Below are 15,195 nucleotides of genomic sequence, written 5' to 3'. Positions count from 1 at the left end.
CTCACTAAGTAAAGACCTTGAAACATACAGAAGCCTGTATTTGATACTCGACAGGTAATTTCAATCAATATCGCACTATGTCGGCCTATTTAGTTCATTTCCTGATATCAAGTAATTAATTAATAACTAATTTATTCTTTTTTTTGTTGGACAGGGTTTTACAAAGGTTCACCAACGAGATGATCGGTGCATGGGAACCAAAGCTGAAATGGGTGTGACCCATGGTAATTAAGTAGTACTAGCTATGTCCGCGCATCTCTTTAATTCTAGTTTCAATACCATTATGTATCTGATTGAATTTTATTCTCGTAAAGTGCATGAGGCAGGCATCGGGGAATAATTTATCTGCATACTACGTTTGCGAGAACATTCGCATTATGACGTCTCAAAGGAGCAAATCTGGAAGACAACTTTGGGTATGTTTGCCAGAACATCAATCACAATTTTCATATCATGATCTAATATATATACACATAACTAATATATTCATATTGATCTCCTTCAAAGATGCAAAAGATGCGGGATAAGCTCATACCACATAACCACATGCGAGCACTTCAAAAGAAAATTGCGGGATATTTGCTTGAGCAGGTCATAGCACCCGATGGAGAATGCCATTTCACCTAATGCCTGCATGTAATGATGAGAATATATGTGTATGTGTGTGCGCACGCGCGTTCACGCATGGTCGTACAAGAAATTCTATGATATATGATTGGTTCTATACGAGAAAGTCTATTATATATGCATAACGTGTAGTAGTGTTAAATATGTTTGAAATGAAAAAGAATTAATTAAAAAAATATAAAATTAAAAGGAAGAATAAACCGTAAACCTAAACCCCTAAACCTTTAGTCCCGGTTGGTGTTACCAACTGGGACCCGAGCCCCGGCGCGCGCTGCCGGCCACGTGGAAGAGATATAGTCCCGGGTCGTGACCAACCGGAGCTAAAGGGTGAAGGCTAAAGGCCCTTACAGACCAGGACTAATAGCCGATCCTCTACTAGTGTGTATTTCCCCCTACTTCCCTCACTTTTTCTTGTCTCTCTCTTTCACATAAGCAAAAATGCAATGTAAGCGGGATATAAGCCTATTATTGTACTCGCTCTTAGGGTTGAGGGTTTAGGTACTCGTATTTTTGAACCGGCTACTAGCTTAATGTCAGACTCATATACTTCCTCCGTCTGAAATTACTTTGTCGGAGAAATTGATCTATTTTGATGTATTTTAATTCTAAATACATGCAATTTATATCCATTTATTTGACAAGTATTTTTGAAGAGAGAAGTATTTTATTACCATACATCAAAGTATAAGTGCCTCTAAGAAAAAGTAAAGTAGTGTGCACAGTGCACGCCAAGTAGCCACCATACTCCACGGTACACGCGTCACACACGCATAAGCCCACCGCGCATGCATGCAGCCAACCGTTGGATCAAAGCTGCTCGATCAGACGAGCTTCACCTTGTCGATGGCCCGCTCCCCACGCGCCAAGCTCTCCAGCAGCTCCCTGACGTAGTCGCCGCTCTTCTTGGTCTTCCCGTACCGCCTGGGCCTCTCCTCGCTCACCAGCTCCGGCGCCGGCTCCACCTCCCGCTCCGGGTCCACCGTGTAGAACGTCGCCACCGACACCCGCCCCCTCTCCGCGCCCGCCACCACCCTGTGCACCGGGCTCCTCAGCACCCCGTTACTCACCACCTCCACCACGTCCCCGAGGTTCACCACCAGCGCGCCAGGCACCACGGGCACGTCGTGCCACTCGCCGCCGCCTCCGCCGTCAATGTCACGGCGCACCTGGAGCCCGGCGGTCTCGGCGAGGAGGACGGTGAGCACGCCGCCGTCGGAGTGGGGCCTGAACCCGAGCACTTGGTCGGGGCGCGGGCACGGGGGGTAGCAGTTGAGCCGGACGTAGGTCACGGCCTTCTCGTCCAGCATGTCGGCAAGGCGCCCCTCGTCGGGGAGCCCCGCCGCGCGGGCCGCCTCCCGGAGCACGGCGTCGGCGAGCTCCCTGCACCGCGCGGAGTACCGGTGCAGGACGTCCCGGAACGAGGGGGGCCGCGTCGGCCAGAGGTCGTGGAGGCGCCGTGACTCCGGCGGATCCACGACGAGGTAGAACCGGTCGCACCAGTCCAGGACCTGCGTCTCCGACAGGACCATGTCGCCGCCGTACCCCTCGATCCTGTACTCTTTCTTGTCGCCGATCAGGTTGGTGTACTTCTGCTTCTCTTCCAGCGGGAGGTTGAAGAAATCCCTCGTCACTGCCAGCATCTCGCCCAGGAGCGCCGGCTCGATCCCGTGCCCGACGGCCTGCATAAATCCAGAAATTAATGGACGTCGATCAGACCATCGATTAGCTGACGATGAAAGTAAAAAGGTGCAAGAAGAAGAAGCAGAGGATGCAGAGGAAGGTGGTGCTGGGTTTCTTGCCAGGAAGAGGCCCCATGTCTGGAGGGCGGACCGCAGCTTGGCCGCCTCGTCGGCGTCGCCGGAGGAGACGCGGCCGAGGTCGACGACGGGGATTGGGTCCGTATCCGTCACGTCGCCGCCAGCGCCGGTAAGGGCGGGACGGTCTTGGTCGCGGACCACGTACCGGCTCGGCGGCTCCTCCGGGCCGGACGCCGCCAGCTCCTGCACGTTCGGCGGGATCTTCCACTGTTGGTCGTCAGCCATTTTTGATTCTTCACTCCTTACTGTCGTCGATGATCGATCTCAAGGTCCCCTACTCCGCTCCGACAGTTTCGATCACCTTTCTGAAAGTTTTGATATGACGTGGAACTTAGAGATAGATCGAGGCAATACAACTATTTATATCTATAGATATATATCGATCCTTGTACGTGGCGGCGATGTCACGAGACCATAAATGCGGATGTGAAGAGCGGTGCAGGTATAGCCGTATAGATCAGGATGTACGCCGGCCGTCTGTGCTACTGCCACTGTGTAGTATGGCCTGGTGACGTTCCTGTGGATGGACGGATAGCGGTGGATCACGTCGTACACGGCGAGCTGCCTAGTGCACCGCTCTAAGTGGCGGAGGTAGAGGATGGACAGGGCCCACCCTGAAATTTTGAAATAACCTTTATACCATAGGAGAAAGACTATAAAAAATAGAAGAAACATAAAGGTACTCTTGTTTCGCTCTGCAAATCTCTATGATCGGTGCCACACGCCTCATCTTATCTCTCATTTTGCCTACCCAACACATGAGTTCGTATTAAATCAAATCGTTTGGGCTTGGGATGATTTAGTGCAACTTACCTGACGAAATCCTGATTCTGACAACACTGTCGGTGGGCTACCATACCAATTTAGCATATCAAAATTCGTGTATATCATTTTTCACATGTAACCGATATAGATTGATATATCCATCTCGATAAGATCTGGTCGTTTCAAATTCCAGTTTTGCAAATATTTCAAGGACCACTTTTCGGGTTCCTCTTTTAGAAGACAAACTTGCTTCTTCTTCTTTTTCTAAGAAGAAGAAGCAAGTTTTTCTTCTAAAAGAGTGCTTTTCGAGTTCTTTTGTCTTGTATTTCAAACAAAGGACCACAATTTTGAAATTAGCTGAATCCAACCTAAGTTTCAGGAATTTCTACAACCGCGCGCTATCAGGTACTACGAGCTCTCAACCCCACGCATCTAACCAGCTCGCGTGGTTCACCGGTTCCACTGAAAACTCTCATTTGTTGAAGCGGAGATAGTGTGGCGTTGAGCGAGAAAGGTCTCTTATTTGGTTTATTCACTGATCTGAAATGAAACTTAGCACTTGTTTTTTTATTGATTCCTGGGGCTAGGCGTTCGCAGAATCAGTCTATCCGAACCGCAGATGCACTTTTTAGATCAGTGACGGCCTCTCCAGCAGAGCTGGGCGCCGGGGCGCTGGATGTTCTGAATTTTATTTGAATCCATGCGTTCCAACTAAAATGACTGAAATGTTTGGACCAGAAGACAGACACTTGTTTCGGTACCTAATCAAATGACTAATTTCTGAAATTCTGGTGAATATTGACTGAAGGTGATAACCACGGCCACCATAGATAATGGCACCGAATTCCCGTCAGGCAATGCGAAAGGTGACATTTGTGGACCACACCGATTTGCCATGGCACTACCACTTGAAAATCATAAATAGCATTGCCACCGGCATGCCACTATATGTGCATCTTTCTGCTACAATCCTCACTTGCATCCCATTTTCTGAACAATGAATGACCAAATAACATGCTTAGTGACATCGAGTGGTCTATTTTCTTCTTATATTGGAACCTCTGGCTTCTGCATTTGTGTCTTGGACTACCCATGGCTGTGCTCATTCTCGTAGGTGATGATCATCACCTCAGGGTCACTGGAACACGCATGCAGGAAATTTCTTGTATACCATGTGTACAGGAGCAGCAATTTCATTCAAAAATACCTTCTCTTGAAAATCATGATTGAAATTAACCCAAAATGCAACATAAATTGAATCAAATTCTTTAGTTTCACCAGATTCATCACCTTATAGAAGTAAAGTCACCTTGTTTATATCCTAAACAAATCAGCAAGTCACGAATTCTTTATTTCATGGGTATTGCAGCACCAATGCAAACTCACCTTGATCATATCCTTAACGAATCGACGACTCTTTCTCCTCGAGAGAAATGCTCGAAGTGCGCGACTAGGAAATCCTTGACCTTCATTTTCCTGTATCGCGCCGGTCGGTCCTCAGTCAACATCTGAGCTATCGGTCCAATCTCTCTTTCAGGATCCAGACCATAGAACACGGCCACTGAGATCCTCTCTTTCTCAGAATTAGTCACAACCCTATGTACTGGTCCTTTGAAGATCCCGTTGGTCATTATCTGTGCAGGAGAGAGACTTGAGTACATATATCTGTATCAACGCGAATATGTGAGAAATTTACTTGAGGTTCAGAGATGGCTACCTCCATTGTAACACCAACGTTGATCAGCAAGGTGTAGTTAGACGCAGATGGAACGTTGTACCATGTTCCATCTCTGAGAAACTGCAGCCCAGCGACATCTTTGTCCATTAGAAGAACCGTAAGAGCATAGACATCAGAGTGAGGCTTGATGCCCAAGACAAGATCAGGTCTTGGACATGGAGGATAGTAATTGAATCTAGCAAAAGTGAGAGCCCTGTCGCTAAACTGGTTAACTAGGCAATCTTCATCGAGCTCCAATAGCTTGCCCATTGCCCGAAGGATGTCGTCTTTGATTCTCTTGCTCCTCGATGTGTACTCATGCAGGTCATCCCTGCAAATACCACCAAGGTAGTTCAGTTAAGCCAAGTATGGTATACTGACGATGGTTTCTTTCATATAGTAATTATTTATGAAGTTTCTCCAGGTCAGGCTAGATCACTAGTGACATAAATAAGGAAATGAGCTCTATTCTGCAAAACTGACAGCTAAGACAGATCCATTTGAACACATGTATCTGGCAGATTACCTGAAAGATTTTGGATGTATGGGCCAAAGGGCAAGGTTTCTCTCGTCCTCTGGATCCACTTTAAGATGCAGTCGATCGGACCAGTCCAGTCTTTGATCTTGAGTTTTCACCTGGTCAGTTCCATACCCTTCCATCTGGAAATGTTTCCCACCTATTATGTTACTGTACTTTCTCTTCTCTTCGAGCGGTAGGCGGAAAAAATCCCTTGATGCGGTCATCACAGAATCCATCAGAGAGGTCTCAATTCCATGGTTAGAAACCTGGTCGCACGGGGTGATGCGTGTTACAGAAATAGCAAGTACACTGTGAACCGAAAATGCAAAGACCAAAGTAAAACTTAGGAACACCTGAAAACAAAATCTTACCTTGAAGAATCCCCAGGTCTGCAGCGCCGACCGTAGCTTGGCGGCTTCCTCCGCATCGTTGGATGCAGACAGCAGGCCGAGATCGATTGTTGGAATGGGCTCCGGCATCTCGGTACCAGCCAGGTTCCCACCAAGCGGTTCTTTCTCTCTGAGCAAGTACTGCCTTGGTGGCTCCTGTGTGCTGGCAGCCAGTTGCTGCACTGAACTCGGCAGCCTCCATGACTCATCAGCCATTGGAGTTCTTGGATGTTTCTTTGCTGATCCTGGTCTTGCTCTCCTTGGTGGTTGTACTCTCTTGAAGATAGAGGTTGCAGTATGCAAGATGAAGTTGTCTTTGTCTCAGTCCCGTCTCAGTCCACATGGTTATCGATGAATAGACCAGCTACCAACCACTGCAACTAACACCAAAAAGATCAGAAAGATGGCGGCTACTCTTTTTTTCTGAAGAATTAACCTAATAAGCCAAAACAAGTTATATAAGAAGACAAGTGGGGGGACAGAGATAACATGGCATTTGGTAGCAGTGGCATGCACTACTCTGTATTTTAATACGCAGACACGCAAATATATATATTTCACCGGTTTGTGCTTCTCACTAATTGGCGTGTGGGTCAAAGTGATGACTACATCCTAAATTACTCACTTGTGCACATAAAAATTGGCTCTATAGAAGTGGACAAAGGAGTCAGTAGTGGATCCAGCTGCGCGCTTGAAAGTCAAGATACCCATTTGCTTTGAAACAAACTATTCGCTTTCGCATATCTATGCCCATAAAACTGCCAAAGCGAGACAAGGGAACTCAAGCAAAACAACAGTACCAAGCAACCATGGCTTGTGAAGAACCATCGAAGATAGTCAACATACCCTCGATTGTGCAAGAGCTGGTGACTTGCGTACAGGAGCCACCAAGCCAGTATGTGGTTCCTGAGCAAAACCGCCCCGACATGGCCTGTTCCGAGATGCCAGATCCGATCCCAATCATTGACCTCAGCCGTCTGCCTGCCCCTGGGAACAGCTCTGATGAGGTTGCCAAGATGCAGTCCGCCTTGGAGAACTGGGGCCTCTTCCTGGTAAGCTTGCCCTGATGAACTCTTTGTGTTATCTTTTATCAATCGAATAAGAGTGGTGACCGATCTTTCTCCAGGCTGTTGGACATGGAATAAAGCCAAGTTTTCTTGGTGAGGTGATGAAAGTGACGAGAGAATTTTACAAACTCCCACAAGAAGAGAAGCAGAAGTACTCAAACTTGGTTGATGGCCAGGAGTTCCGTATGGAAGGATACGGGAACGACATAGTCGTATCAGAGAAGCAGACCCTGGACTGGAGTGACCGGCTGTACCTCGTAGTGGAACCAGAGTCCCGGAGAATCTATAGCATGTGGCCCGCGCATCCTCCTTCTTTCAGGTACCTTCTAGAATTTTACCAGGAAACCATGATCGATATGCATGATTAAAAAAAAAGTCAACTGATGAGTAGCAATTGAACGATTCTGATCATTCAGTTTTCTTCAGAGATATTCTGTGCGAGTACACAGTCAGGTGCAGGGAGATTGCCAGCCTTGTCCTCAGGCACCTGGCCAAGATGCTCAATTTACATGAGGACTACTTTGTCGAAATGATTGAAGAGGATGCCGTCACATATGCGAGATTCAACTACTACCCTCCCTGTCCCAAGCCGGACCAAGTCTTAGGCCTGAAGCCCCACACTGATGCCACGGTGATAACAGTTGTCTTCATTGACGATAACGTCAGTGGGCTCCAGGTGGAGAAAAATGGCGTTTGGTACAAAGTTCCAATAGTTCCGAATGCATTACTTGTGAACACAGGAGATGCAATGGAGGTACGTGTGTGCAGGAAGTTGCAAAAGTTGTTCGATCTTGTCCTGTGAACAGCTAAGCTGAGCTCTATTACACCTGATACATGCAGATACTTAGCAATGGGTTCTTCAAGAGCCCGGTTCACAGGGCCGTGACCAATGCAGAGCAAGATCGGGTGTCGTTGGTTATGTTCTACACGGCGGACCCAGAGAGCGAACTTGAGCCAGTGCCGGAGCTGGTGGATAAGAAGAGGCCAGCGCAGTACAGGAAGATAAAGACCAAGGATTACCTAAGAAAACTCTTTGAAACTTTTGCGGAAGGGACACTAGTCATCGACACAATGAAGATCTGAATGTGATTCTGAAGTGCAAAAGATTGATTCGGAGTGTGGTGATTTTTTTTCCAACAATCTGTCTTTTCTTGTAGAATTGGTGTATGTTTCAACTATCTGATCAGAATGTGCTATATATGGACACTTTTGTGTGATTGTATGCCTTTTGCAGGCCACATCATACCTCTTTTAGTTCAAGTTTTATCCCCTTGATCTACATTACCTTGTACTGTATCAGGTTTCTGCTTCAAATAGCTGCTCCCTCTTTAAAGAAATATAGGAGCATTTAGATTACTACTTATCCCGTCTATCTTCTTCCTTATTTTTCTCCTATTGTCGCTGGCGACTTACAGCTGGTCTATTCTTTGATGGCCACTCTGATTAAAACAAAGTCAGCTTCCTAATCAAGAATTGGGTATGCCTCGGCAACAATAGTCTAAACTACCGTGACCTGACAAAGGCACATTCTTTTAAGAGAATGAAATGACCGTGGGGACAATTAAATTACATCAGAATAATACTCCCTCCGTAAAGAAATATAAGAGCGTTTAGGTCACTACTTTAGTGATCTAAACGCTCTTATATTTCTTTACAGAGGGAGTAATTTCCAACTAGCAGCGCAAATGAGGCTATTACAACGGAAGAGTTGACCATGGGATGAGGGAAAGGTTCCACACAGGACCATACATCGAAACGCTTTCAAGGTAATCTACCAGTGAGAGGCCTCATTGTCGCGTCAATTTTATTAAATAGAGTTCACTGGCTTATTCATGTCATGAGTGATGTAGCCTGATCTGGAGTAGCTTGCGAAATAAGTTGGTAAAATAAGTTATTTGTCCTCTGAAAGAAACAAAAATTACTGCTCTGTAAAACTGGTTTCAGTAGTCTAATCTTGATTCATCTGAACTACCGTAGAGCTATTTGCGAAATGCGTAGGTAATTTTTTTTTTCTATCAGCCAGGGCCCTCGCCGGCAGAAGAAAAATGCAGTTGCAAGATAACTGGAACTAGTCTAATACGGTGTATACAGTATACTGTCTATTTTAGCAAGCTAAGATTAAACCATATGTATTATGTAACATTGGGGTTTGATTTGGGGATCTTGGGGACAGTCAACTGACATATATTTAGTAAAAAGACCGCTTGCCTAACTATTCTCCTGTTACGGGTCCAATCTCAGAACATACGAATGGAGACTTCACGCAACCAGCCTACACAACCGCCGTCGGTGGAGATCCAACACAGATTCTCAGCAACAGGGGGAAAAAAATCTCAACCAAAATTCTCTAAATAACTGTAGAAAATATGTGCTAATCGCGTTCGATCCTTACTTCAAGCCGTTTCCCTTGCGAGTCCGGCAGGCACTCATCCGCCGGTCCCCGCCGGCCACGCACCCCCCGGCCGCTGTCGGCGGTTCCCGGCGATCCCTAAGCTGCCCGGCGCCTCCGCTCGACTTGGCTGAATCACTGGTGGGGGCAGTGGGCAGGACGACAAACAGGAAAAACACAACGGGCGAACCGGTTTCGCTGCCGCCTGGGCTATTTCTACGGCAGACCAGCACGTGGCTGCCACGGGCTGAATTCCGGCCCAAGACGAAAAGGTGACGCACTTAGGACCCGTTCGAAAGCGCTCCAGCTTCCAAAAATCGCTGGCTCCAGCTTCTCGAAGGAGGAGCGATCCACGAGAGCAACTAGTTTTTTTTTTTTGAAAGAGCCACGAGAGCAACTAGTTAACTAGCCCTCGGGAACGCTAGTTAGGATCAGCGTCACTTGACGCGCTATCAGCCATTCGCCACGTGTCGTGCTCTGAGCGTTTCTTCTGGATTTTTTTCGAACGCGTTTTTGGCTTTTTAAACGGTTTTTCGACATTTTGGTTTTCCATCGATCTTCCTTAGCTTTTTGATTAAAAACAATATTTTGACAAAAAAAACACAAAAAACACGTTTTTTTCTTTCGTGACAGTCACGGTTTTGCTTTCGTGAAAGGCACGGTTGTGCTTTAGCGAGAGTCACGACCGTGCCTCTCGAAAACGGAAAAAAATGGTTTTTTGTTTTTTTTTCTTTCACGAGAGTCATGGTTTTGCTTCCCCGAGAGGCACGGTTGTGCTTTCGCGAGAGTCACGGCCGTGCCTTTCGAAAACGAAAAAAAACATATTTTCTGTTTTTTTCCTTTCGCGAGAGTCACATTTTTGCTTTCGGGAGAGGCACGGTTGTGCTTTAGCGAGAGTCAAGGGCGTGCCTCTTGAAAATGAAAAAAAAACACGTTTTCTGTTTTTTTTCTTTCGAGAGTCACGGTTTTGCTTCCGCGAGGGGTACGGTTGTGCTTTCGTGAGAGTCACGGCCGTGCCTCTCGGAAACGAAAAAAACGTATTTTCTTTATTTTTTCCTTTTGCGGGAGTCACGGTTTTGTTTCCGCGAGAGGCAAGATTGTGCTTTCGCGAGAGTCACGGTCGTGCCTCCTCGAAAATAAAAAAACACGTTTTCTTTTTTTTCCTGCGGGAGTCACAGTTTTGCTTCCGTGAGAGGTGCGGATGTGATTTCGTGAGAGGCACGGGCGTGCCTCTTTCAGAAACGGAAAAAACCCATGCTCCCGGTTCAGTTTTTTCGTCCGGTTTTTTACGTCCAGTTTTTTTCGTGAAAAAAAGTTCATCAAAACCTATCAACATGGAATCTAGTTTTGAAGATTTCGACGCGAGAAATCCAACGATGAAAATGGTTCGAGATTTGGACGCACAGTTTGAGAGATAAAATGTGTTGAATAAACGGGTCTACGAAACAAGGGAAAACTCTCAGGTTGCGACAAGTGGCGCACTGCATATACACCACTTATTGCAACCAGGAGAATTGGAGTGATTTTTCCAACAAGTACTCCTCAACTAGTGATTTCGACGATCCGTTCGGCTCGCTAGCTGTGGCTCCTATCACAGGCAGGGCTGGTAGCCCAGGAAACCAGGCTGTGGCCTGCTCGGCCATGCAGTGGGCCTTATTTGAAGGCCCAGTTCGGTGGGGAAGTGCAGGCCAGATTTTGGACAGCACAACATTTTTTTCTGCTTTGTTTGCTGCGATTTATTCTGTAGAGAGAGCACTTCTTACCTTTGTACAGTGAGCAATTTATGATAGTACAAGTCCAAGAACTATACAAAACACTTAAGTTTTCTAATTTCACCAGATTTTAGATCAAGAACAACAAGGTTTGTTGACATATGTTGTACAACAAAAGCTTAATCAAATTTGCATACGTTTGCAAATCATAAGAGCTACAAATTGCACCACGAGCATGATTTCACCAACCAAGAGCAATGGCGGTAGCTAGTTCATTCCTAAACCTATCCATGTTAGGAGCACTTGCCTCCGAAGTGGAAGCATCCGATGCACTGGAAGGAATAACATACTTCGTATATCTATCCGTAATTGTTGGAACATAATCTGGATCTCTTTCACATCAAATAAAGTGGAGATCATCTTTGTCATGGAAGCGAACATAGTTGTGCAATGTCATAGTAGCTGCAACAATCTTCATCTGTGTTTGGAACGAGTAGTTTGGCATCTTGAGGAGAATTTGCCATTTCATTTTCCACACTCCAAAGGTTCTCTCTATGCAATTGTGGTTGGAGGAGTGAATCTTGTTGAACTTCTCCGTAGGAGTATTTGAAGGTGCACCTCTTTGAAAGTCAGGGACATGATACTGTTCTCCTTTGTATGGTACTAGATATCCATCTCTATTAGGATACCCGGCATCTACAAGGTAATACTTGCCTAAATTGACAGCACACATACATGTTAGTTGGATGATAGAGTACATCATGTGTAAACTTGTAACGAAAAGAAATGCTCACCCTTTGGTGGATGGGTGAAGGAGGGTCTGTCCTTCTCAATTGCATGGTATAACACATTTGTATCATGCATAGAACCAGGTTTCCCAATTGAAGCATAAGTAAAGTGCATATCGAAGTCACATATCGCCATCACATTCTGAGTTGTCATGCCCGTCCTCCCAATGTACCTAACTTTTGGTGGCCCATCAGGAATAGAAGCTCTTATATGAGTCCCATCGATTGCACCAATGCAATCTTTGAGATGGGGATAAGCCCTCCTATCCTTTTTAATTAGATCATACACAATGTGGAAGTTTGGGTCTTGTGGCTTAAGGTAGTGAGATGCCACGTTCACTACACATTGTAGAACCTCATGGAATTTACGATGGATTGTACCCGCTGAATGTTTGAAGCGATTTTGAGTTCTTCTATTTGATTCACAACCTCCCAATGTCCACAAGAACATAGCAAGAGACTCATAAGTGCTAACAAAGCTTGTTTCTTTTAGACCATAGTTACGTACCAACAAGTCATGAAGACCAAAGAACACACTTGCCGTCATTCTCAACATTGTGTAGGTCTCTCCCTGTGTGGCAATAGTCTCTTGAAGCCATCCAAATCCACTCAAAATAGATTTCCGAGGCTTGGCCTTCATCACCCAACTTTCACAATACTTGCCAAATATGACTGCTGCACCCAAACAAAGCATGTTCATATTGAAAATAAACAGTACCAGCATGAACATGTACTACCAACATAAGGAAATTATTGATTTGATCTGAAATCAATTTATATCACTACAGACCGCACTACACACATATACGAAAAATGTGCACACATCAGTTTCATATCACAAGAAATTGGGGTTGTTCACAGACAGTGCATGAACTAGCTAGGCTGAATCAGAGTACTACAAGAGGGGGGAGGTGGCTGCTCACCTTGAGCTGGGGGAATGGCTTCTCTGGAGTGGATCTTGCGGCCAGGCCCGTCAGGAGCTCTACTTCACGCGGCTGTCAGCGCCGACCAACGAAGGGAGTGGCGACAGATGGGGAGACAACAGCATGGGGACTTTGGGCGGCTGCTGCGAGCGGTGATGGACGGAGACTTGTGGGACAAGGCATAGATCCGAGGGGCGGCGACGCGGTGGCAGACCGGCCGGCGACGACGCGGCGGCGGCTAGGGTTGCTACAACAGAGGAGGAGGTGGGCATTCGTTTCTGTACGAGCAGAGGAGGTCGCGAGAGCAGAGGAATCGAGAAAAACGATTCGCTGGTTACATCGAATTGGCATTGCTACCGTAATTTTGAGAAACTCTCGCTTCTGATATTTGCGAAGCCGGGCCAGCGCAGCTTACCGTCTCCGCGATATTTGCACTGTCGAATCCTCATCTCCGCGGAGCCAGCTTCTCAAAGTGTAGCTGTACGGTGCGGCTTCTCGAAGCAATTTTTGGAAGCTAGCTCGTGGACTGCTTCCGAGCGGGGCCTTAGCCTCTTTGTTTGGGCTGCAGATTCCCGACATAACTAACAAATGAAGGAGTACTCTTTCCAAAGATCACTCTCACCTCAGATTGCGACAAGTGCCATATTGCATGTGCGTCGCTTGTCGCAACTTGATAGTTTTTTCGTAGTTTTGTTTATTCAAAACATTTTATATCTCAAACCGCACATCCAAATCTCGAGCCGTTTTCATCGTTGAATTCCTCACGACAAGATTGTCAAGACTAGAACCCATCTTCATAGGTTTTGATGAAATTTTTTTGCACAAAAATAAGGACGAAAAAACCAAACCGGAAGCATATTTTTTCCATTTCCAAGAGGTACGACCGAAAACGCATCTTTTTCTTTTCCGAGAGGCACGACTGTTCCTCTCGCGGAAGCAAATACATGCCTCCATGAGAAGTAAATCCGTGCCTCTCACGAAAGGAAAAACACATTTTTTTCTTTTTCGAGAGGCACTTCTCGCGGAAGGAACAAAAAGTATACACGTTTTTCCTTTTCCGAGAGGCACGGCCGTGCCTCTCGCAGAAGCAAATCCGTGTCTCCACGAGAAGTAAATCCGTGCCTCTCATGAAAGAAAAAAGAAAAAAAATATTATTTTCCCTTTTGCGAGAGGCACGGTCGTGCCTCTCGCGTAAGCAAATATGTGCCTGATGTGGTTCTTTTTCCTTTTTGCGAGGATGCACGGCCATGCCTCTCGCGTAAACAAATTTGTGCCTCCATGAAAATTAAATTTGTGCCTCTCATAGAAAAAAAAAGAAAATACATTTTTTCGCGCAATTGTTTTTCGCCCAAATGCTAAGGAAAACGAGGGGAAAACCGGAAGCCAACTCAAAAAAAATCATCTATAAGTCGAAAGCGCGTACAGAAAATAAAAATAAAAATAAAATCCGAAGACAGCGCCTAGAGCACGACACTGAAGGAAATATACCCTAGAGGCAACAATAAAGTTGTTATTTATATTTCCTTACATCATGATAAATGTTTATTATTCATGCTAGAATTGTATTAGCCGGAAACTTAGTACATGTGTGAATAGATAGACAAACAGAATGTCACTAGTTTGCCTCTACTTGACTAGCTCGTTGAATCAATGATGGTTATGTTTCCTAACCATAGACATGAGTTGTCATTTGATTAACGAGATCACATCATTAGAGAATGATGTGATTGACTTGACCCATCCGTTAGCTTAGCATGATGATCGTTTAGTTTGTTGTTATTGCTTTCTTCATGACTTATACATGTTCCTATGACTATGAGATTATGCAACTTCCGAGTACCGAAGGAAGACTTTGTGTGCTACCAAACGTCACAACGTAACTGGGTGATCATAAAGGTGCTCTACAGGTGTCTCCAATGGTACTTGCTGAGTTGGCATAGATCAAGATTAGGATTTGTCACTCCGATTGTCGGAGAGGTATCTCTGGGCCCTCTCGGTAATGCACATGACAATAAGCCTTGCAAGCAATGTAGCTAATGAGTTAGTTACGAGATGTAGCATTACAGAACGAGTAAAGAGACTTGCCAGTACCGAGATTGAACTAGGTATTGAGATACCGACGATCGAATCTCGGGCAAGTAACATACCGATGACAAAAGGAACAATGTATGTTGTTATGCGGTTTGACTGATAAAGATCTTTGTAGAATATGTAGGATCCAATATGAGCATCCAGGTTCCGCTATTGGTTATTGACCGGAGACGAGTCTCTGTCATGTATACATAGTTCTCGAACCCGTAGGCTCCGCACGCTTAAAATTTGGTGATGATCGGTAATATGAGTTTATGTGTTTTGATGTACCAAAGGTAGTTCGGGGTCCCGGATATGATCACGGACATGACAAGGAGTCTCGAAATGGTCAAGACATAAAGATTGATATATTGGAAGTCTATATTTGGACATCGGAATAGTTCCGGGTGA

General features: G+C 45.6%; 4 protein-coding genes across 4 annotated transcripts; 1 reads left to right on the top strand and 3 right to left on the bottom strand.

Moving 5' to 3' along the window:
- Positions 1-1,265: 1,265 nt before the first annotated feature.
- On the bottom strand, positions 1,266-4,727 carry LOC119329917 (protein SRG1-like). Its single transcript, XM_037603023.1, has 3 exons — positions 4,596-4,727; positions 2,427-2,749; positions 1,266-2,306 (listed from the first exon to the last, which is right to left on the bottom strand). The coding sequence occupies exons 2-3, from the start codon at positions 2,667-2,669 to the stop codon at positions 1,449-1,451; spliced, it is 1,101 nt and encodes a 366-aa protein (XP_037458920.1). The 5' UTR covers positions 2,670-2,749; positions 4,596-4,727; the 3' UTR covers positions 1,266-1,448.
- Positions 4,464-9,462, bottom strand: LOC119329918 (codeine O-demethylase-like). Its single transcript, XM_037603024.1, has 5 exons — positions 9,295-9,462; positions 5,818-6,215; positions 5,453-5,712; positions 4,927-5,257; positions 4,464-4,843 (listed from the first exon to the last, which is right to left on the bottom strand). The coding sequence occupies exons 2-5, from the start codon at positions 6,049-6,051 to the stop codon at positions 4,601-4,603; spliced, it is 1,068 nt and encodes a 355-aa protein (XP_037458921.1). The 5' UTR covers positions 6,052-6,215; positions 9,295-9,462; the 3' UTR covers positions 4,464-4,600.
- LOC119329916 (protein SRG1-like) lies at positions 6,571-8,216 on the top strand. The gene is made up of 4 exons (XM_037603022.1): positions 6,571-6,887; positions 6,962-7,221; positions 7,329-7,656; positions 7,743-8,216. The coding sequence occupies exons 1-4, from the start codon at positions 6,582-6,584 to the stop codon at positions 7,983-7,985; spliced, it is 1,137 nt and encodes a 378-aa protein (XP_037458919.1). The 5' UTR covers positions 6,571-6,581; the 3' UTR covers positions 7,986-8,216.
- A 1,727-nt stretch (positions 9,463-11,189) lies between the features above and the next one.
- On the bottom strand, positions 11,190-13,052 carry LOC119334526 (putative nuclease HARBI1). The gene is made up of 3 exons (XM_037607079.1): positions 12,715-13,052; positions 11,798-12,466; positions 11,190-11,717 (listed from the first exon to the last, which is right to left on the bottom strand). The coding sequence occupies exons 2-3, from the start codon at positions 12,429-12,431 to the stop codon at positions 11,404-11,406; spliced, it is 948 nt and encodes a 315-aa protein (XP_037462976.1). The 5' UTR covers positions 12,432-12,466; positions 12,715-13,052; the 3' UTR covers positions 11,190-11,403.
- Between the last annotated feature and the right edge of the window lie 2,143 nt (positions 13,053-15,195).

This window comes from Triticum dicoccoides, chromosome 7A (genome assembly GCF_002162155.2).
Source record: "Triticum dicoccoides isolate Atlit2015 ecotype Zavitan chromosome 7A, WEW_v2.0, whole genome shotgun sequence".
NCBI lineage: Eukaryota > Viridiplantae > Streptophyta > Magnoliopsida > Poales > Poaceae > Triticum > Triticum dicoccoides.
Note: the sequence above shows the minus strand (reverse complement) of the source record. Positions and strands in the feature narration are given on the sequence as shown.